General features: G+C 47.0%; 1 protein-coding gene across 1 annotated transcript; it reads right to left on the reverse strand.

Moving 5' to 3' along the window:
* Nucleotides 1-198: 198 nt before the first annotated feature.
* LOC121532650 (long-chain fatty acid transport protein 1-like) lies at nucleotides 199-21,390 on the reverse strand. The gene is made up of 15 exons (XM_045226994.1): nucleotides 21,373-21,390; nucleotides 20,163-20,328; nucleotides 19,876-20,014; nucleotides 18,399-18,542; nucleotides 18,038-18,149; nucleotides 17,682-17,855; nucleotides 12,083-12,152; nucleotides 11,680-11,771; nucleotides 11,374-11,483; nucleotides 9,527-9,736; nucleotides 9,239-9,365; nucleotides 5,203-5,340; nucleotides 1,606-1,770; nucleotides 458-604; nucleotides 199-356 (listed from the first exon to the last, which is right to left on the reverse strand). The coding sequence occupies exons 1-15, from the start codon at nucleotides 21,383-21,385 to the stop codon at nucleotides 199-201; spliced, it is 1,965 nt and encodes a 654-aa protein (XP_045082929.1). The 5' UTR covers nucleotides 21,386-21,390.
* Nucleotides 21,391-21,930: the final 540 nt, after the last annotated feature.

The following is a 21,930-nucleotide window of genomic DNA, read 5'->3' on the forward strand; positions in this document are numbered from 1 at the left end:
CACACAGCTTTTTGGACTCGTAAGGCCATTGACCTTAAGTACATCACAATCTGGTCTCACTATTGCCATAGCAACGAAGACCATCCTGAGTCAAGGTGTTCAGTATATCCCCTCTCCCCAAAAGTTCACTACTCCCTCCCTCCCTCCCTCCCTCCCTCCCTCCCTCCCTCCCTCCCTCCCTCCCTCCCTCCCTCCCTCTCATAGAGACATTCTTCCCTCTGTAATGGCAATATACAACTCCTCAGTAACAACCTCATAACATCCTGCACGGCTGTTGAGGAAGTAGATCCGGTCAGCAGAGTGCCGAGGGTCGTATCCCTCCTTCTGCAGACGGGTCTTCTGGATTTTGAAGGTGCCTAAAGAGAGAGGGGGGGGGGGAATGAGGAAGTGTGTGTGTGTGTGTGTGTGTGTGTGTGTGTGTGTCCACTGGACTGCATGTTGCGTGCGCCCGTCTCACCTGTGGTGTCGACCTGGGGAAGGAGCCGGAGGAAGAGTGGGCGTGCGTAGGGAGGCAGGGCTTTCTGCACCGCCCCCAAGAACACATCAAAGTCAAACTGATCCGCACCCTCAGCAATGGCTGCCATCCCAGCCTTTCCCTCCACACCTGTAGACAGACACAGGTACATTTAAAAAGAGGTCAGTATAGTGTCTTTTTTTTACCATCTCATGTTTATTACCTGGCAAAGGGACTTCATTGTCATGTTTCTTTGTCATATTTAGTATATAGCCTGGTAGTATATAAAGTACAGGGACTGTCTTGTTTTAACTATACTATGTATATAACCTGACACAGGCACTACATAGACCATATGTCATGTATATAACCTGACACAGGCACTACATAGACCATATGTCATGTATATAACCTGACACAGGCACTACATAGACCATATGTCATGTATATAACCTGACACAGGCACTACATAGACCATATGTCATGTATATAACCTGACACAGGCACTACATAGACCATATGTCATGTATATAACCTGACATAGGCACTACATAGACCTTATGTCATGTATATAACCTGACACAAGCACTACATAGACCTTTTGTCATGTATATAACCTGACACAGGCACTACATAGACCATATGTCATGTATATAACCTGACACAGGCACTACATAGACCATATGTCATGTATATAACCTGACACAGGCACTACATAGACCATATGTCATGTATATAACCTGACACAGGCACTACATAGACCATATGTCATGTATATAACCTGACACAGGCACTACATAGACCTTTTGTCATGTATATAACCTGACACAGGCACTACATAGACCATATGTCATGTATATAACCTGACACAGGCACTACATAGACCATATGTCATGTATATAACCTGTCACAGGCACTACATAGACCATATGTCATGTATATAACCTGACACAGGCACTACATAGACCATATGTCATGTATATAACCTGACACAGGCACTACATAGACCATATGTCATGTATATAACCTGACACAGGCACTACATAGACCATATGTCATGTATATAACCTGACACAGGCACTACATAGACCATATGTCATGTATATAACCTGACACAGGCACTACATAGACACCTATGTCATGTGCATTACCTGGCAGAGTGACTCCATAGACTGCTACGTCAGTCTGTCCCAGCAGACCGCTGAGTGTTGCCTCGACCTCCGTAGTCGAGACGTTCTCTCCTCTCCAGCGATACGTGTCTCCACTACGGTCCCGGAAATACATGTACCCCAAATCATCCATCACCAACACATCACCTAGAGGGAGGGAGAGAGAGAGAGAGAGAGAAAGAGAGAGAGAGAGAGAGAGAGAGCGAGAGAGAGACAGAGAAAGAGAAGAGGGGGGCAGAAAGAGTGTTTATACGTGAGATGTGTAACCCTCTCCACTACGGCCCCAGAAGTAAATATAACCCAGATCATCCATCATCAACACATCACCTAGAGAGAGGAGAGAGGAGGGAGGGGAGAGGAGGCAGGGGAGAGGAGAGAGAGGAGGGAGGGGAGAGAGGGGAGAAAGGGAGAGAGAGAGGGAGAGAGGGAGAGAGAGAGGGGAGAGGGAGGAGAGAGGGAGGGGAGAGAGGAGGGATGGGAGAGGGAGGAGAGAGATGTGTGGGGACCAGTGGAGGCTGCTGAGGGGAGGACGGCTCATAATATTGGCTGGAATGGAGCAAATGGAATGGCATCAAACACCTTGACACCATGTGTTTGATGTATTTGATACCATTCCACTGATTCTGCTCCAGTCATTACCATGAGCCCGTCCTCCCCAATTAAGGTGCCACCAACCTCCTGTTGTGGGGACAGGTGAAGGTGGGATAGAGAGGTTTAATTCAGTACAGAAAACCAACATTAGTGTGTGAAGATGTAGAGGAGGGTGTCATGGAGCTGGTGTCAGTCTGATACCTTACTGTTTAATAGCCCCAGACACCGAAACGATTTCTGGCTTTCTGAAAAGGCAGTTTATTGAATATGTCTATGATGTCATGTGTTTATGATGTCATGTGTTTATGATGTCATGTGTCTACGATGTCATGTGTTTATGATGTCATGTGTTTCTGATGTCATGTGTTTCTGATGTCATGTGTTTATGATGTCATGTGTCTATGATGTAATGTCCTTCTGTGGTGTGTTATTTAGTCTTTCCATTCATGTCTTTTCATCAGTTTGCCTTCCAAAGTGCACATCGTATTGACATCACTATTTCTACTGGAATATATATATGTTACAAACTTCCCTGTTTACTTCCTCATTTATTGAAGAGGTGAATTATTTCTTCCTGCTGCGTTAGGGGGTGCCAATTGTCAAACGAGGTCCGTGGTCTGAAGCACGATTTATCCTGTTGTTGGGTTATGTTATTGTTGGCCATTCCCAGGGGGACAGGTTGCTACAGGCATGGTTCAAGCCTGGTTCATTTGAGAGCTCAGTAATTATTGGATGTATTCATTCATCCCCAGTTTTCCTGTTCAGTCATGGTTTATGTTTGTTATTGTACACTGCTCAAAAAAACAAAAATTATCAATGGAAATCAAATGTATCAACCCATGGAGGTCTGGATTTGGAGTCACCCTCAAAATTAAAGTGGAAAACCACACTACAGGCTGATCCAACTTTGATGTAATGTCCTTAAAACAAGTCAAAATTAGGCTCAGTAGTGTGTGTGGCCTCCACGTGCCTGTATGACCTCCCTACAACGCCTGGGCATGCTCCTGATGAGGTGGCGGATGGTCTCCTGAGGGATCTCCTCCCAGACCTGGACTAAAGCATCCGCCAACTCCTGGACAGTCTGTGGTGCAACGTGGCGTTAGTGGATGGAGCGAGACATGATGTCCCAGATGTGCTCAATTGGATTAAGGTCTGGGGAACGGGCGGGCCAGTCCATAGCATCAATGCCTTCCTCTTGCAGGAACTGCTGACACACTCCAGCCACATGAGGTCTAGCATTGTCTTGCATTAGAGGAACCCAGGGCCAACCGCACCAGCATATGGTCTCACAAGGGGTCTGAGGATCTCATCTCGGTACCTAATGGCAGTCAGGCTACCTCTAGCGAGCACATGGAGGGCTGTGCGCCCTCCCAAAGAAATGCCACCCCACACCATGACTGACCCACCGCCAAACCGGTCATGCTGGAGGATGTTGCAGGCAGCAGAACGTTCTCCACGGCGTCTCCAGACTCTGTCACGTCTGTCACATGTGCTCAGTGTGAACCTGCTTTCATCTGTGAAGAGTGGCAAATTTGCCAATCTTGGTGTTCTCTGGCAAATGCCAAACGTCCTGCACGGTGTTGGGCTGTAAGCACAACCCCCACCTGTGGACGTCGGGCCCTCATACCACCCTCATGGAGTCTGTTTCTGACCGTTTGAGCAGACACATTCACATTTGTGGCCTGCTGGAGGTCATTTTGCAGGGCTCTGGCAGTGCTCCTCCTGCTCCTCCTTGCACAAAGGCGGAGGTAGCAGTCCTGCTGCTGGGTTGTTGCCCTCCTACGGCCTCGTCCCACGTCTCCTGATGTACTGGCCTGTCTCCTGGTAGCGCCTCCATGCTCTGGACACTACGCTGACAGACACCGCAAACCTTCTTGCCACAGCTCGCATTGATGTGCCATCCTGGATGAGCTGCACTACCTGAGCCACTTGTGTGGGTTGTAGACTCCGTCTCATGCTACCACTAGAGTGAAAGCACCGCCAGCATTCAAAAGTGACCAAAACATCAGCCAGGAAGCATAGGAACTGAGAAGTGGTCTGTGGTCACCACCTGCAATACCAGTCCTTTATTGGGGGTGTCTTGCTAATTGCCTATAATTTCCACCTGTTGTCTATTCCATTTGCACAACAGCATGTGAAATGTATTGTCAATCAGTGTTGCTTCCTAAGTGGACAGATTGATTTCACAGAAGTGTGATTGACTTGGAGTTACATTGTGTTGTTTAAGTGTTCCCTTTATTTTTTTGAGCAGTGTATATAGCATGGCACTGTGATTTCCCCATTAAAAGCCCTCACCACGGGCAATGCACTGGGTCCATTTGTCTACCTCCTCACTGAAACCTCCAACAGTACCTCCAGTACTGGTCTCTATTACACAGGGGTCCTCAAGTGGTCCGGTCATACAAATGTCCTAGGTGGCAAAGGTTCAGATTGAACCCCAAACTGTTCACACCACTCTTGTTGGTGGAGAGAAGATTTTGCTGTTTTAATGCTCATTTCCTACAATGCTACACATTTTGCCATGCGGCAGAGAGAACATTGTGAAGTTTTAAAGCTCATCTCCTGCAACTCTACACTTTGAGATGGAGCGTTAGTTTGAGAGAGAGACCGCAAGAGGGAACGAGATGGAGAGTGACACAGAAAAAGAGAAAAAAGAGAGAGGGGAGAAGAGAAAGGAGGAGATGTATCTCTGTGTATCTAAAGAGGAGATGTATCTCGATGTATCTAAAGAGGAGATATATCTCTGTGTCTCTAAAGAGGAGATGTATCTCTATGTCTCTAAAGAGGAGATGTATCTCTGTGTATCTAAAGAGGAGATGTATCTCTATATCTCTAAAGAGGAGATGTATCTCTATGTCTCTAAAGAGGAGATGTATCTCTGTGTATCTAAAGAGGAGATGTATCTCTGTGTATCTAAAGAGGAGATGTATCTCTATGTATCTAAAGAGGAGATGTATCTCTATGTATCTAAAGAGGAGATGTATCTACCTGAGAGATATGCCATGTCTCCCTTCCTGAAGACGTTGTGAGCTATCTTCTTATTGGTGGCGCTCTGGTCGGCATAACCATCAAACCTCCTCAAAGGATCATTCTGGTTTATACAACCAACCAGGAGACCTGGTTCACCTGGGGGGGTATAGAGTTAGATACAGAGCATTCAGAAAGTATTCAGTCCCCTTCCCTTTTTCAAAATGTTGTTATGTTTACAGCCTTATTCTAAAATGTCCTCATAAAAAAATGTATATATTATTTGCAAATTTATTAAAAATGAAAAACAGAAACACCTTATTTACATAAGTATTCAGAGCTTTTGCTATGAGACTCGAAATTGAGCTCAAATGCATCCTGTTTCCATTGATCATCCTTGAGATGTTTCCAACTGTGGTAAATTCAATTGATTGGACATGATTTGGAAAAGGCACACACCTGTCTATATAAGGTCCCACAGTTGACAGTATATGTCAGAGAAAAAACCAAGCCATGAGGTCGAAGGAATTGTCCGTAGTGCTCCAAGACAGGATTGTGTCGAGGCACAGATCTGGGGAAGGGTACCAAAAAAAAATCTGCAGCATTGAAGTTCCCCAAGAACAATGGCCTCCATCATTCTTAAATGGAAGAAGTTTGGAACCACCAAGATTCTTCATAGAGCTGGCCTCCCGGCCAAACTGAGCAATCGGGGGAGAAGGGCCTTGGTCAGGGAGGTGACCAAGAACCCGATGGTCACTCTCACAGAGCTCTAAAGTTCCTCTGTGGAGATGGGAGAACCTTCCAGAAGGACAACCATCTCTGCAGCACTCCACCAATCAGGCCTTTATGGTAGAGTGGCCCGACGGAAGCCACTCCTCAGTAAAAGGCACATGACAGCCCGCTTGGAGTTTGCCAAAAGGCACGTAAAGACTCTCAGACCATGAGAAACAAGATTCTCTGGTCTGATGAAACCAAGATGGAACTCTTTGGCCTGAATGCCAAGCGTCACGTCTGGAGGAAACCTGGCACTATCCCTACGGTGAAGCATGGTGGTGGCAGCATCATGCTGCGGGGATGTTTTGCAGTGGCAGACAAGTCAATATCGAGGGAAAGATGAATGGAGCAAAGTACAGAGAGATCCTTGATGAAAACCTGCTCCAGAGCGCTGAGGACCTCAGACTGGGGTGACAGTTCACCTTCCAACAGGACAATGACCCTAAGCACACAGCCAAGACAACGCAGGAGTGGCTTCGGGAAAAGTCTCAATGTCCTTGAGTGGCCCAGCCAGATCCCGGACTTGAACCCGATTGAACATCTCTGGAGAGACCTGAAAATAGCTGTGCAGCAACGCTCCCCATCCAACCTGACAGAGCTTGAGGATCTGCAGAAAATAATGGGAGAAACTCCCCAAATACAGGTGTGTGTCACGCCCTGGCTCTGGGGGCTCTTAAATGTTGAGCCAGGGTGTGGATTTTCATTGTTTAGTTTTCTATGTTTTTGTTCTAGATCGTGTTGATCTATGTTGGCCAGGGTGGTTCCCAATCAGAGACAGCTGTAGCTCGTTGTCTCTGATTGGGGACCATACTTAGGCAGCCTGTTGGCACCAGTTAGTTTGTGGGATCTTGATCCGTAAAGGTTTGGTGTGTGTAACCTCAGGACTTCACGTATCGTTGGTTTGTTGTTTTGGTTTTGTTCGTGTGTTAAGTACTAATTAAAGATGTACGCTTATCACGCTGCGCCTTGGTTCCACGAGTCATCAGTCAACGTGCGTGACAGAAGATCCCACCTAAAGTGGACCAAGCAGCGTGTCCAGGAACAGACAGCCTGGACTTGGGAGGAGATCCTGGACGGGAAGGGTTCCTGGACTTGGGAAGAGATTCAGGCCGGAATGGATCGCCGTCCTTGGGAGGAGACTGTGGAGGCGCGCTACAGAGAGGAGCAGCGGCAACGCAGAGGGTACCCGGCCGAGGAGGAAGCCCGAGAGACAGCCCCAATAATTTTTTTTGGGGGGGCTAAAAGGGTGGTTGGCGGAGCCTAGAGTTAGAGCAGAGCCAACTCCCCGTACTCAGGCTAGGAAGCGTGAGACTGAGCAGGCTCCGTGTTATGCGGAGCCACGTACTGTGCCGCGAGTGTTCCGGCACAGTCCTGTACGTCCGGTGCTAGCACCACGCACGTGTCGTGCTAAGATGGGCATGCAGCCAGGACGGGGTGTGCCAGCTCAACGCTCGTGGCCTCCAGTACGCCTCCTCGGTCCCGTATATCCTGCGCCAGTGCCACGTGCTGTAGCGCCAGTACGAGTGCACAGCCCTGTACGTCCTGTGCTGATGCCTCACACATATTGTGTGGAAATAGGCATTCAGCCAGGACGGGTTGTGTCAGCTCTCCGCTCCAGACCTCCAGTCCGCCTCCACAGTCCGGCCCGGCCCGTTCCGGTTCCCCGCATCAAGCCAGTGGTGCGTGTTCCCAGTCACGGCCCGCACCAGCCAGTGGTGCGTGTCCAGCCACCCGGCGTTGTCCCGCGCACCAAGCCAGTGGTGCGCGTCGCCAGCCCGGTCCGGCCTGTTCCTGCCCCTCGCACCAAGCCAGTGGTGCGCGTCGCCAGCCCGGTCCAGCCTGGTCCTGCTCCCCGCACCAAGCCAGTGGTGCGCGTCGTCAGCCCGGTCCGGCCCGTTCCTGCTCCCCGCACCAAGCCAGTGGTGCGTGTTCCCAGTCCAGCCCGGCCTGTTCCTGCTCCCCGCACAAAGCCAGTGGTGCATGTTCCCAGTCCAGCCCGGCCTGTTCCTGTCCCTCGCACCAAGCCAGTGGTGCGCGTCGCCAGCCCGGTCCGGCCTGGTCCTGCTCCCCGCACCAAGCCAGTGGTGCGCGTCGTCAGCCCGGTCCGGCCCGTTCCTGCTCCCCGCACCAAGCCAGTGGTGCGCGTCGTCAGCCCGGTCCAGCCCATTCCTGCTCCCCGCGCCAAGCCAGTGGTGCGTGTGTCCAGTCCGGCATGGCCCGTGCCTGTTCCACCGGTGCCTGGTCCGGCACCGGTCAGCTGCTCCACTCCGGAGTCAGAGCAATCCGCTCCACCGGTGTCCAGTCCAGCTCCGGCCAGCGGCTCCAGTCCGGAGCTGGTAAGGTTTGGTCCACCGTCGTCGAGTCCAGCTCCAGTCAGCGGGGCCAGACCAGACCAGGGGCGCAACGGGGAGGTGGAGAAAAGGTGGTGGTCATGCCCGGAGCCGGATCCGCCTCCGAGGCAGAATGCCCACCCGGCCCCTACCCTCTTGTGTTTGTGTAGCGCGGTCGCAGTCCGTGCCTTTGGGGGGGGGGTACTGTCACGCCCTGGCTCTGGGGACTCTTAAATGTTGAGCCAGGGTGTGGATTTTCATTGTTTAGTTTTCTATGTTTTTGTTCTAGATCGTGTTGATCTATGTTGGCCAGGGTGGTTCCCAATCAGAGACAGCTGTAGCTCGTTGTCTCTGATTGGGGACCATACTTAGGCAGCCTGTTGGCACCAGTTAGTTGGTGGGATCTTGATCCGTAAAGGTTTGGTGTGTGTAACCTCAGGACTTCACGTATCGTTGGTTTGTTGTTTTGGTTTTGTTCGTGTGTTAAGTACTAATTAAAGATGTACGCTTATCACGCTGCGCCTTGGTTCCACGAGTCATCAGTCAACGTGCGTGACAGTGTGCCAAGCTTGTAGCGTCATACCCAAGACTCGAGGCAGTAATTGCTGCCAAAGGTGTTTCAACAAAGTACTGAGTAAAGTGTCTGAATACTTATGTAAATGTTCTATTTCAGTTTTTTATTTGTAATACATTTGCAAACATTTATAAAAACCCATTATGGGGTATTGTGTGTAGATTGATGAGGGGAAAAAACAATTGAATCCATTTTAGAATAAGGCTGTAACGTAACAAAATGTGGAAAAAGTCAAGGGGTCTGAATACTTTCCGAATGCACGACAGACAGACAGACAGACAGACAGACAGACAGACAGACAGACAGACAGACAGACAGACAGACAGACAGACAGATAGATAGATAGATAGATAGAAAGATAGATAGTGTGTGTTCTCACCAGGTTGACAGGGTATACAGAGCCCGTGTCTGTCCCGTACTAGCTCCACCGTCCCCTCGTTCACCTGAATCAGTCTGATGGGGTACACACTGGGCAGGATGCGACTGTTGAACCCACACGCACCCACCTGGCACACACACACACACACACACACACACACACACGGATGGACACACGCCCAGAGGGCCACATGCCGAAACACACAACACACCATTACATTTACATCACAGATAATAATGACATGACATAACATAAGAACACACACACACCCCCCCCCCACACACACACCTTTCCGTCCATATTTGCGATGCTACAGTTACACTCGGTGGCGCCGTAGAACTCTGCCACCTGGTGAATCCTGAAGCGCTGTGTAAACTCCTCCCACACGGCGGGGCGGAGCCCGTTACCCACGGCAACACGCACACGGTGACACACCTGGGAGGGACGTTCTGGCTGGGCCAACAGGTACCTGCACATCTCACCTATATACTGAACCACCTGTGGATGGAGAGAAACACCCTGGTGGGAGGAGCTATAGGAGGACGGGGTCATTGTAATGAGCCCATCCTCCTATAGCTCCTCCCATCAGCCTCCACTGATACACACACAAACACACATACACTGAGTATACCAAACATTAAGAACATCTAATATTGAGTCGCCCCGCACCCTCCCCTTTTGCCCTCAGAATAGCCTCAATTTGTCGGGGCATGGACTATGCTTCCCATAGTTGTGTCAAGTTGGATGGATGTCCTTTGGGTGGTGGACCATTCGTGATGCACACAGGAAACTGTTGAGCGTGCAAAACCCAGCAACGTTGCAGTTCTTGACACAAACCGGTGCGCCTGGCACCTACTACCATACCCCGTTCAAAGGCACTTCAATCTTTTGTCTTGCTAATTCACCCTCTGAATGGCACACGTACACAATCCATGTCTCAATTGTCTCAAGGCTTAAAAATCCTGCTTTAACCTGTCTCCTCCCCTTCATCTACACTGATCGAAGTGGATTTAACAAGTGACATCAATAAGGGATCATAGCTTTCACCTGGTCAATCTATGTCATGGAAAGGGTTCTTAATGTTTTGTACACTCAGTGTATATGCATACACACACAAAGTAGAATTGAAGTGGGCACAAATCTCTTGCACAACCACACCATCTTGTGGCAAAAGGATACACTTGGAGCAGTGGTATTCAAACCTTTTCAGCGGGGACCCCATTTTTTTCACCCCAAACCCCAAATCTAATGACAACCTTAAATCTCTCGCTCATACATATATATATATATATATATATATATATATATATACAAATAAAAATGTAATAAATTGAAGGTTCTCTCTTTTCAAAATTAAGATAACCAATAAATAAATGTACTCAATAAAATTGTATTTTTCTAATTATCTTTCAAGAAACTTTGTATATTGTCCGATGCAAAAATTAAGAATACAGATTATTGTAATTCTCCCGCCACCCCACTATAAATCAATCAATCAAATGTATTGATAAAGCCCTTTTTACATCAGCAGATGTCACAAAGTGCTATACACGACCCCAACCACTGACTGGTATTAAAGGCCCAGTGCAGTCAAAAACGTGATTTTCCTGTGTTTTATATTTCCACACTATAAAGTTGGAATAATACTGTGAAATTGTGATAATGCCCTTTTAGTGTAAGAGCTGTTTGAAAAGACTGGCTGAAATATCAGCTTGTTTTAGTGGGATGGAGTTTTGGCCTGCCTGGTGACATCACCATGCGGTAAATTAGTTAATAGACCAATAAGAAAGAGAGTTCCAAACCTCTCTGCCAATAACAGCACGTTTTCAGTTTTCCCCTCCCCACTCAGACCACTCCCAGACAGTCCTAGCAAAGTTCTTGCTTGAGAAAGTTCCCTTTGCTAAGAAGCTATTTTTGTTCCTTTTTGACCATTTTAATTGAAAATTGTTACCCAGAAATGATTTGATATTGAGAAAAATGGCTGAATTGGACCTTTAACAAAACAATTATGTTACATCAACAACAGAAAAACAACCTATTAAACAAAACCCTGTCTGAACGGCTCATTCACCTCAGTTGGGTTCAAGGTCTCAGACCTCCCATTGTTGTTGTGTGTGATTGGCTGATAAACTCACCGTGCAGTTGTACTTGACACAGTCGTCCCAGAAACGGCTAGCAGAGAATTTACTCCTCACTACAACAGTTAACCCATGGAGCAGACACTGTCCCACACCCATAATGTTACCTAGAGAGAGGTCACACACACACACACACACACACACACACACACACACAGAGACAGAGACAGATAGTGATGGAGGGGGGTAGAGGATGACATGCAAGAGCTTGCTACTGTAACTCTATAGCTGTTCTCTGTTGCTATGAGCATGTTGTAATAATACTCCAAGATCCTATCACACACACACATGATGAGTACATACCAGCGGAGTGGTAGAGAGGCAAACAGTTGTAGATTATGTCATCGTGACGCAGGCCGAAGGAATGGAACCCAAAGGCAGCGATGCGATAGTACCTGATAACATACACACAGAACAATCTAGAACCATTCTAGAACAAACTACACACATTTCTAGAACACACTAACACCATTCTAGAACACTCTAGAACACACTAACACCATTCTAGAACACACTAGAACACACTAACACCATTCTAGAACACACTATAACACACTAACACCATTCTAGAACACACTAGAACACACTAACACCATTCTAGAACACACTAGAACACACTAACACCATTCTAGAACACACTAGAACACACTAACACCAATCTAGAACACTAGGTGTCACTCACTAGAACACACTAGGTGTCACTCACCTACTATGCACCACAATAGCAGCCTTAGGCATTCCTGTTGTACCAGAGGTATAGATATAGAATAGTCTATCTGGAGGGAGGGAGGGGAATGGTTATTACAGCAGTTGTAAGATGTTAATCACAAAGTTAACACACACACACATTTTCATGTTATTATTCTACCTTTTCAGACTCTTACTCACTCAGACAAGTATATCACATTATGAGTCATAGTGACTCATTATCATTGAATTGAATGATTCATTCGTAGTCACAGATCCAATTGTCAGTGTGTGTTTGTGTTTGTGTGTGTGTTTGTGTGTGTGTGTGCGTTTGCGTTTGCGTGTGCGTGTATGTCTGTGTGTATGTCTGTGTCTGTGTGTGTCTGTGTGTCTCTGTGTCTTTGTGTCTCTGTGTGTGTCTGTGTCTGTGTGTCTGTCTGTCTGTGTGTCTCTGTGTGTCTGTCTGTGTGTCTGTCTGTGTGTCTGTGTGTTTCTGTCTGAGTGTCTGTGTGTCTTTATGTCTGTGTGTCTGTCTGTGTGTCTGTGTGTCTGTCTGTGTGTCTGTGTGTCTGTCTGTGTGTCTGTCTGTGTGTCTGTGTGTTTCTGTCTGAGTGTCTGTGTGTCTGTGTGTCTCTGTGTCTGTCTGTCCGTCTGTCTGTCTGTGTGTCTCTGTGTCTATGTGTCTGTCGGTGTGTCTGTCGGTGGGTCTGTCTGTGGGTATGTGTGTCTGTGGGTGTCTATGTGTCTGTCTGTCTGTCTGTCTGTCTGTCTGTCTGTGTCTGTCTGTGGGTCTGTCTGTGTGTATGTGTGTCTGTGTGTCTCAGTGTGTGTCTGTGTGTCTCTGTGTCTGTGTGTCTCTATGTCTGTGTGTCTCTGTGTGTGTCTGTGTGTCTCTGTGTGTCTGTGTGTCTCAGTGTCTGTCTGTCTGTGTGTCTGTCTGTCTGTGTGTCTGTGTGTGTCTGTGTGTGTCTGTGTGTCTGTCTGTCTGTGTGTCTGTGTGTCTGTGTGTGTGTGTCTCTGTGTGTGTCTGTCTGTGTGTCTGTGTCTGTGTGTGTGTGTCTCTCTGTGTGTCTCTCTGTGTGTCTCTCTGTGTGTCTCTGTGTGTCTCTGTGTCTGTCTGTATGTCTGTGTCTGTGTGTGTGTCTGTGTGTGTGTCTGTGTGTCTCTGTGTCTCTGTGTGTCTCTGTGTCTATGTGTCTGTCTCTGTGTGTCTGTGTGTCTCTGTGTGTGTGTTGAACTCAAACCCACTACATGACATATTCTGAGGGTGAAGAGGGTACACCCACACACACACACAGACACAGACACAGACACACACACAGACACACACACACAGACACACACACAGAGAGAGAACTGGTCCAGTCTGAATGCTTGTTTGAAGTCAGTGTGTGTTTGTCCTTTAGATAACACTATACAAACACTGAGAACCCATGTGTGTGTTTGTGTGTGTAGGGAGGGAGGGACATCTAGGGTAAACATACAGAAATACAGACAGAGGGAGAGAGGGGAGAGAGAGAGAGATACAGGAAGAGATTTGGGGTGGGGGGGGATAGGCAGGCAGAAAAATACGGAAATACAAACAGAGGGGAGAGAGAGATTGAGCGAGAGAGCGGGAGACCGAGAGAGACAAGCTGTTCACAAACAGAAATAGACCCCACGGAGCCCCAGGACAGCAACACAATTAGACCCAACCAAATCATGAGAACAAAAAGATAATTACTTGACACATTGGAGAGAATTTACAAAAAAACAGAGCAAACTAGAATGCTATTTGGCCCTAAACAGAGAGTACACAGTGGCAGAATACCTGACCACTGTGACTGACCCAAACTTAAGGAAAGCTTTGACTATGTACAGACTCAGTGAGCATAGCCTTGCTATTGAGAAAGGCCACCATAGGCAGACCTGGCTCTCAAGAGAAGACAGGCTATGTGCACACTGCCCACAAAATGAGGTAGAAACTGAGCTGCACTTCCTAACCTCCTGCGATCCACAAAGAATTCGAAAACAAACCCAATTTTGATAAACTCCCTTATCTACTGGGTGAAATACCACAGTGTGCCATCACAGCTGCAACATTTGTGACCTGTTGCCACAAGAAAAGGGCAACCAGTGAAGAACAAACACCATTGTAAATACAACCTATATTTATGTTTATTTATTTTCCCTTTTGTACTTTGTTACAACACTGTATATATACATAATATGACATTTGAAATGTCTTTATTCTTTTGGAACTTCTGAGTGTAATGTTTACTGTTAATATTTATTGTTTATTTCACTTTTGTTTACTATCTACTTCACTTGCTTTGGCAATGTTCACATACATTTCCCATGCCAATAAAGCCCTTAAATTGAAATTGATACAGACAGACATAAAGGGGAGGGGCCTAGGGAAGTGGGGTAAAGGTTGCATACCAATCAAGTGTGGGCCAGTACAGAATGAATGAGAGAGAGAGAGAGAAACTGGGAGGGAGAGATGGGTAGAGAGAGAGAGAGAGAGAGAGAGAGAGAGAGAGAGAGAGAGAGAGAGAGAGAGAGAGAGAGAGAGAGAGAGAGAGAGAGAGAGAGAGAGAGAGAGAGAGAGAGAGAGAGAGAGAGAGAGAGAGAGAGAGCGAGAGGGAGAGAAAGAGAGAGAGAGAGAGAGAGAGAGAGAGAGAGAGAGAGAGAGAGAGAGAGAGAGAGAGAGAAAGGTATATATCCAGTATGTGTCAAAGGTCAAGACCCGGTCTGTCACGCTACACAGTGTAGTGTGTGTGTGTGTGTGTGTGTGTTGACCTAAAGGTCCTCACAAGGATAGTAAAACAAGGAAAATTGTCCCTTGTGGGGACATTTCCCACCTCCCCATGAGGAAAAAGGCTAGTTTAAGCTTAGGGGTTAGGGTTAGGGTTAGGGTAAGGGGGTTAGGGTTAGGGGGTTAGGGGAAATACCATTTTGAAAATCTATTTTACGAGGATAGAAGAACAAAACATGTGCATGATACAGTGAGGGAAAAAAGTATTTGATACCCTGCTGATTTTGTACGTTTGCCCACTGACAAAGAAATGATCAGTCTATAATTTTAATTTAATTTGACCCCCTCTCAATCAGAAAGATTTCTGGCTCCCAGGTGTCTTTTATAAATCAAATCAAATCAAATCAAATCAAATCAAATCAAATTTTATTGGTCACATGCGCCGAATACAACAGGTGCAGACATTACAGTGAAATGCTTACTTACAGCCCTTAACCAACAGTGCATTTATTTTAAACAAAAAAGTAAGAATAAAACAACAACAAAAAAGTGTTGAGAAAAAAAGAGCAGAAGTAAAAATAAAGTGACAGTAGGGAGGCTATATATACAATAGAATAAAGTGACAGTAGGGAGGCTATATATACAGGGGGGTACCGTTGCATAGTCAATGTGCGGGGGCACCGGCTAGTTGAGGTAGTTGAGGTAATATGTACATGTGGGTAGAGTTAATGTGACTATGCATAAATACTTAACAGAGGCAGACCTGGCTCTTAAAGGGAGTGCTCCTAATCTCAGCTTGTTACCTGTATAAAAGATACCTGTCCACAGAAGCAATCAATCAATCAGATTCCAAACTATCCACCATGGCCAAGACCAAAGAGGATGTCAGGGACAAGATTGTAGACCTACACAAGGCTGGAATGGGCTACAAGACCATCGTCAAGCAGCTTGGTGAGAAGGTGACAACAGTTGGTGCGATTATTTGCAAATGGAAGAAACACAAAATAACTGTCAATCTCCCTCGGCCTGGGGCTCCATGCAAGATCTCACCTCGTGGAGTTGCAATGATCATGAGAACAGTGAGGAATCAGCCCAGAACTACACGGGAGGATCTTATCAATGATCTCAAGGCAGCTGGGACCATAGTCACCAAGAAAACAATTGGTAACACACTACGCTGTGAAGGACTGAAATCCTGCAGCGCCCGCAGGGTCCCCTTGCTCAAGAAAGCACATATACAGGCCCGTCTGAAGTTTGCCAATGAACATCTGAATGATTCAGAAGAGAACTGGGTGAAAGTGTTGTGGTCAGATGAGACCAAAATTGAGCTCTTTGGCATCAACTCAACTCGCCGTGTTTGGAGGAGGAGGAATGCTGCCTATGACCCCAAGAACACCATCCCCACCGTCAAATATGGAGGTGGAAACATTATGCTTTGGGGGTGTTTTTCTGCTAAGGGGATAGGACAACTTCACCGCATCAAAGGGACGATGGACGGGGTCATGTACCATCAAATTTTGGGTGAGAACCTCCTTCCCTCAGCCAGGGCATTGAAAATGGGTCGTGGATGGGTATTCCAGCATGACAATGACCCAAAACACACACGTTCAAGGCAACAAAGGAGTGACTCAAGAAGAAGCACATTAAGGTCCTGGAGTGGCCTAGCCAGTCTCCAGACCTTAATCACATAGAAAATCTGTGTAGGGAGCTGAAGGTTCGAGTTGCCAAACGTCAGCCTCGAAACCTTAATGACTTGGAGAAGATCTGCAAAGAGGAGTGGGACAAAATCCCTCCTGAGATGTGTGCAAACCTGGTGGCCAACTACAAGAAACGTCTGACCTCTGTGGTTGCCAACAAGGGTTTTGCCACCAAGTACTAAGTCATGTTTTGCAGAGGGGTCAAATACTTATTTCCCTAATTAAAATGCAAATCAATTTATAACATTTTTTATATGCGTTTTTCTGAATTGTTTTGTTGTTTTTCTGTCTCTCACTGTTCAAATAAACCTACCATTAAAATTATAGACTGATCATGTCTTTGTCAGTTGGCAAACGTACTAAATCAGCAGGGGATCAAATCCTTTTCCCCCCACTGTACAGACAGGCTGCTACCTGTAGATAGTTGGAATACAGTAAGAGTGTCAGCAAATGAACATGAACAGGCTTGATCATCATCACCTTAGGAATGATGGGGAGATAGAGTCAACACACAGAGAGAGCGAGAGAGAGGGGGAGAGAGGGAGAGAGGGGGGGAGAGGGAGAGAGAGAGAGAGGGGGAGAGGGAGAGAGAGGGGGGGGAGAGAGAGGGGGGGAGAGAGAGAGAGAGAGGGGGGAGAGAGAGAGAGAGGGAGAAAGAGAGTTGAATTGAGAGAGAGAGAGAGAGAGAGAGGGAGAGAAAGAGGGAGACAAAGAGAGAAAGTGATGGAGGGGGGTAGAGGATGACATGCAAGAGCTTGCTACTGTAACTCTATAGCTGTTCTCTGTTGCTATGAGCATGTTGTAATAATACTCCAAGATCCTATCACACACCAGTCCCACACACACACCAGTCCCACACACACACCAGTCCCACACACACACCAGTCCCACACACACACCAGTCCCACACACACCAGTCCCACACACACCAGTCCTACACACACACCAGTCCAACACACACACCAGTCCCACACACACACCAGTCCCACACACACACCAGTCCCACACACACACCAGTCCCACACACACACCAGTCCCACACACACACCAGTCCAACACACACACCAGTCCCACACACACCAGTCCTACACACACACCAGTCCCACACACACACCAGTCCAACACACACACCAGTCCCACACACACCAGTCCTACACACATCCACCCTGGGGCCAATGTCTCACCATTGAATCCCTTGATGTGTGTGACAGGAGGGGGGTCCCGGGGAAAGGAGGTCAGTAAAGAGTCCAGGTTTTGGGCTGAGAGGGTAGAGAGGGCAGGGTGGTCCTCACCCAGACCAGCCCCAGTACTGAACAGTACCATAGACTGGTCTAGAGAACAAGACACCTCCAACACAGATATAGAGGGAGGGAGGGAGGGAGGGAGGGAGGGAGGGGGAGGACATTGGTCATTAGTATCCAAAGTAGATTTGACTGACAGAAGCTGCTCTCAAAATTGAACAATTAGGTCCCTTCTCCTCTCCTCCCTCACCCTCTTCTGCTCTCCTCCCTAACCCTATCCTCCTCTTCTCCCTTCTTACCTTCTGCTAGCTCCACCCCAAACACCACCCCCTTCGCTCTGGACACACCCACACAGTGAAGCAGCGAATCACTGCGCAGGTTGAAGTTGATGAGGGCCGCTTCCACACCCACCTCCAATGAAACCAGACCAAACTTTACTTAAATATCGCTTTCAAAACATCACATTAACAAAACACTTTTACTGAACAAAACAGAGTTCTCCCTCGTAAAATACATATGTGATCTCAATGGGATATACCTCTATAAATAAATGTATAAAAGAAAGTGAGACATTGAAATCCAAATAAAATTACTATTAAATAAAAGTAAATTAAAATTAAATAAACTTTAAAATGGAATTGAATGAAAAACAAAGCCTACCTGCGCCAGGCCCATCCACAGCACCACCACTAGGGGGCGACTCTCCAGGTAGAGGGCTACCACGTCCCCCTTTCCCCAGCCCTGTGTCCGTGCCCAATGGGCAACCTGGTGGCATCGCCCTGCCAGCTCCCTGAAGGTCCACACCTGAAGGAAGAAATGTTTTTATTTCACAAATATAAAAAAGACTGTAGCGAACCTTAAGGCCATCACCTAGCAACCTCGTCAAGGGGTTCAGATCACTTGACGTTAATGGCTAAAGTGTTGGGTGGACAGTCACTGGAACCATGGAGTTCCAGTCAAGGCCACCACCCTGAGTTCTCTACAATACATATAAGCCTGATTCACAGAAACCAAACCGAGCCACACTGAGCTGCGCTAGGCTCCAAACCGAGCCACACTGAGCTGCGCTAGGCTCCAAACCGAGCCACACTGAGCTGCGCTAGGCTCCAAACCGAGCCACACTGAGCTGCGCTAGGCTCCAAACCGAGCCACACTGAGCTGCGCTAGGCTCCAAACCGAGCCACACTGAGCTGCGCTAGGCTCCAAACCGAGCCACACTGAGCTGCGCTAGGCTCCAAACCGAGCCACACTGAGCTGCGCTAGGCTCCAAACCGAGCCACACTGAGCTGCGCTAGGCTCCAAACCGAGCCACACTGAGCTGCGCTAGGCTCCAAACCGAGCCACACTGAGCTGCGCTAGGCTGGCCTGGTTACACGTCCACTCAATCCAATAGCCTACTTGCAATGACTGTGATAAAATACGGTTGCAAAGCTACCGTTAACTTACCAAAGTTACCCGGAATCTTCTGTAATTTTAGTAACTAACAGGTAATCTATGGCAATCAATTCTAACTTTGGTAATTTATGCTTGAATAACGTTTAAAGAATGTATTCGTATATTATTAATTTTTTTATATCTGTGTAATATATTCATTTTGTATATTACCCATGAGTTTCTAGTGGATAGACCAGACGGTTCAAAAGTAAATAGCCTAATTAATGAAAAAAAAGCATCTTATCAACAATAGCATTATTTTCACTTAACTCTTCCAACTGTTGACTTTTTTCACAGCTGCCACCAGTTTGGCGCCAAAACATTTACAACAAAGGCATATTAGCAAACACAACGTGCCACTGGAACACAGGACTGATGGTTGCTGACAATGGGCCTCTGTACGCCTATGTAGATATTGCATAAAAAAATCAGCCATTTCCAGCTACAATAGCCATTTACAACATTAACAATGTCTACACTGTATTTCTGATCAATTTGATGTTATTTTAATGGACAAAACTATTGTTTTTCTTTCGAAAACAAGGACATTTCTAAGTGACCCCAAACTTTTGAACGGTAGTGTATATTCAACAATGTAAATGTAAATCATATCACAATGTATTTAAAGTGTATTTCACCAGGACTCACACTTTACAGTAAAAACTATAATTTGTTTGTTGTTGATATAATTAATATAACATACCTCTCCGGTAGACTCCCAGACCAGCGCAGGCTTGTCTGGGTATAGCGCCACCGTATGGGCAAACATGGAAGGTACAGTACTGTTGTTACGGAGGTGCTGCCGGATGCAGTATTTAACACGCAGCAGCACATATAGACCTCTGCTGGGGAGAGAGGAGAGAGGGAGAGAGGGGGGAGAGAGGGAGGGAGGGAGGGAGGGCGATAGCAAGTCAGACAGATAGACATCCCACCCAACCACTCCTCCCTCCCTCCCTCCCTCCCTCCCTCTCTCTCTACAGCCATACTAACATTAGGTCTCTCTTGGCGGTTCGTAGAGCCACATAGAGGAACCTCCATCCCCCCGCGGTGAGGTACAGTCCTAACCCAGCCGCCAGGGTCCATGACCAGGGTACAGAACTGAGCACCACCCCTATGGATCTCAGAGATGCAGACACACTGCCAAGTAGCATTATTACTGGTGGGGAGGGGAGAGAGGAGGTGGGGGAGAGGGGAGGAGAGAGAGGGGAGGGAGGGGAGGGAGGGAGGGAGGGAGGGGAGGGAGGGGAGGGAGGTGAGAGAGTGGCGAGGGGAGGAGAAAGGGGGAGGAGAGGGGTGAAATGGAGAGGGGGGAGAAATGGAGAGGGGGAGGATGGAGAGGGGGAGGAATGGAGAGGGGGTGAAATGGAGAGGGGGTGATATGGAGAGCGGGAGGAATGGAGAGGGGGAGGAAGCAAGGGAGCGGGTGAGAAAGGGTACAGGGGGAGTTGAGAAGAGGAGAGGGATAGGAGAGAGAGGGGAAAAGCAGATGTAGAAGAGAGGAGGAAGGTGAGGGGAAGAGGAGAGAGGGGAGGGGAGGCGTAGAAGAGAGGAGGAATGTGAGGGGAGGAGGAGAGAGGGGAGGGGAGGCGTAGAAGAGAGGAGGAAGGTGAGGGGAAGAGGAGAGAGGGGAGGGGAGGCATAGAAGAGAGGAGGAATGTGAGGGGAAAGTGTGGGACGGAAGAACAGAGAGGGGAGAGATGGAGATACAACAAGGAGGAAGTAAGGAGGAAAGTGGAGGAGAGAGGAGAACAACAACAGAGGATTATTAGGTAATACACTACATCCTTCATTATATTACCCTGGTCAACAGAGGATTATTAGGTAATACACTACATCCTTCATTATATTACCCTGGTCAACAGAGGATTATTAGGTAATACACTACATCCTTCATTATATTACCCTGGTCAACAGAGGATTATTAGGTAATACACTACATCCTTCATTATATTGCACTATAAAGAGAAAGTCGTTATGGGCCCTGGTCAAAAGTAGTGCACTACATAGGGAATAGGGTTCCTTAGGCCCTGGGCAAAAGTAGTACACTATAACTACACACAATAACTATCTATGACTGAATGAATTCATTGTATATGACAAATGTAAAATACATATATTATTGCCTAGGAAGTTAGCCTATAACAAAACACACATTGAAATGTATTGAGGATTTTTTTTTTAAACAATGAAGTCAACATACTGATTTCCATCATATCCAAGAGATTCTGAGGGAAAGTCAACCACAGTTAGTCAATGTACAACCACAGTTAGTCAACGCCTTACACTGGTTAATCTTGAAACTTTCTCTGTAAAGCTAACTTCCAGCAAGTTTTTATCTGGTCTACAACTGGGTTTCTCTCTTTCCATTGTCAGTATTCTTTTTTCAGGGTTATGTTCAGTCTCCCCAAGAACCTTGTCCATTTCATGTAACATCCATAATGTTTCTTATTTGCTTCACATCTCCAACATGCCAATATTTTGGGGGGGGGTATACACTCCCCCCAAGGCGTACTATAGACACACACATCAAACATGTATCAACCCTATGGCAAAATGTGTAGAATTGCAGGAAATTAGTTATAGAATTGCAAAATCTTTAACTTAAAATCTTTAACTCTAAAACGTCAAAATGTTCTCTCCGCTGATGTTTTGTTGCCTCATTAAAGTTGCCCATCCATTTTACATTTACATTTTAGTCATTTAGCAGACGCTCTTATCCAGAGCGACTTACAGTTAGTGAATACATTATTATTATTTT

Source organism: Coregonus clupeaformis, chromosome 18 (genome assembly GCF_020615455.1).
Source record: "Coregonus clupeaformis isolate EN_2021a chromosome 18, ASM2061545v1, whole genome shotgun sequence".
Classification (NCBI taxonomy): Eukaryota; Metazoa; Chordata; class Actinopteri; order Salmoniformes; family Salmonidae; genus Coregonus; species Coregonus clupeaformis.

Coding starts and splice junctions, on each gene's coding strand:
- LOC121532650 (XM_045226994.1), bottom strand. Junction 18,543..19,875: donor TCTGGGAGTCTACCGGAGAG/GTATGTTATATT, acceptor TTCTTCCTTCAG/GTGTGGACCTTCAGGGAGCT. Junction 17,856..18,037: donor TGGGGTGGAGCTAGCAGAAG/GTAAGAAGGGAG, acceptor CTCCCTCTATAT/CTGTGTTGGAGGTGTCTTGT.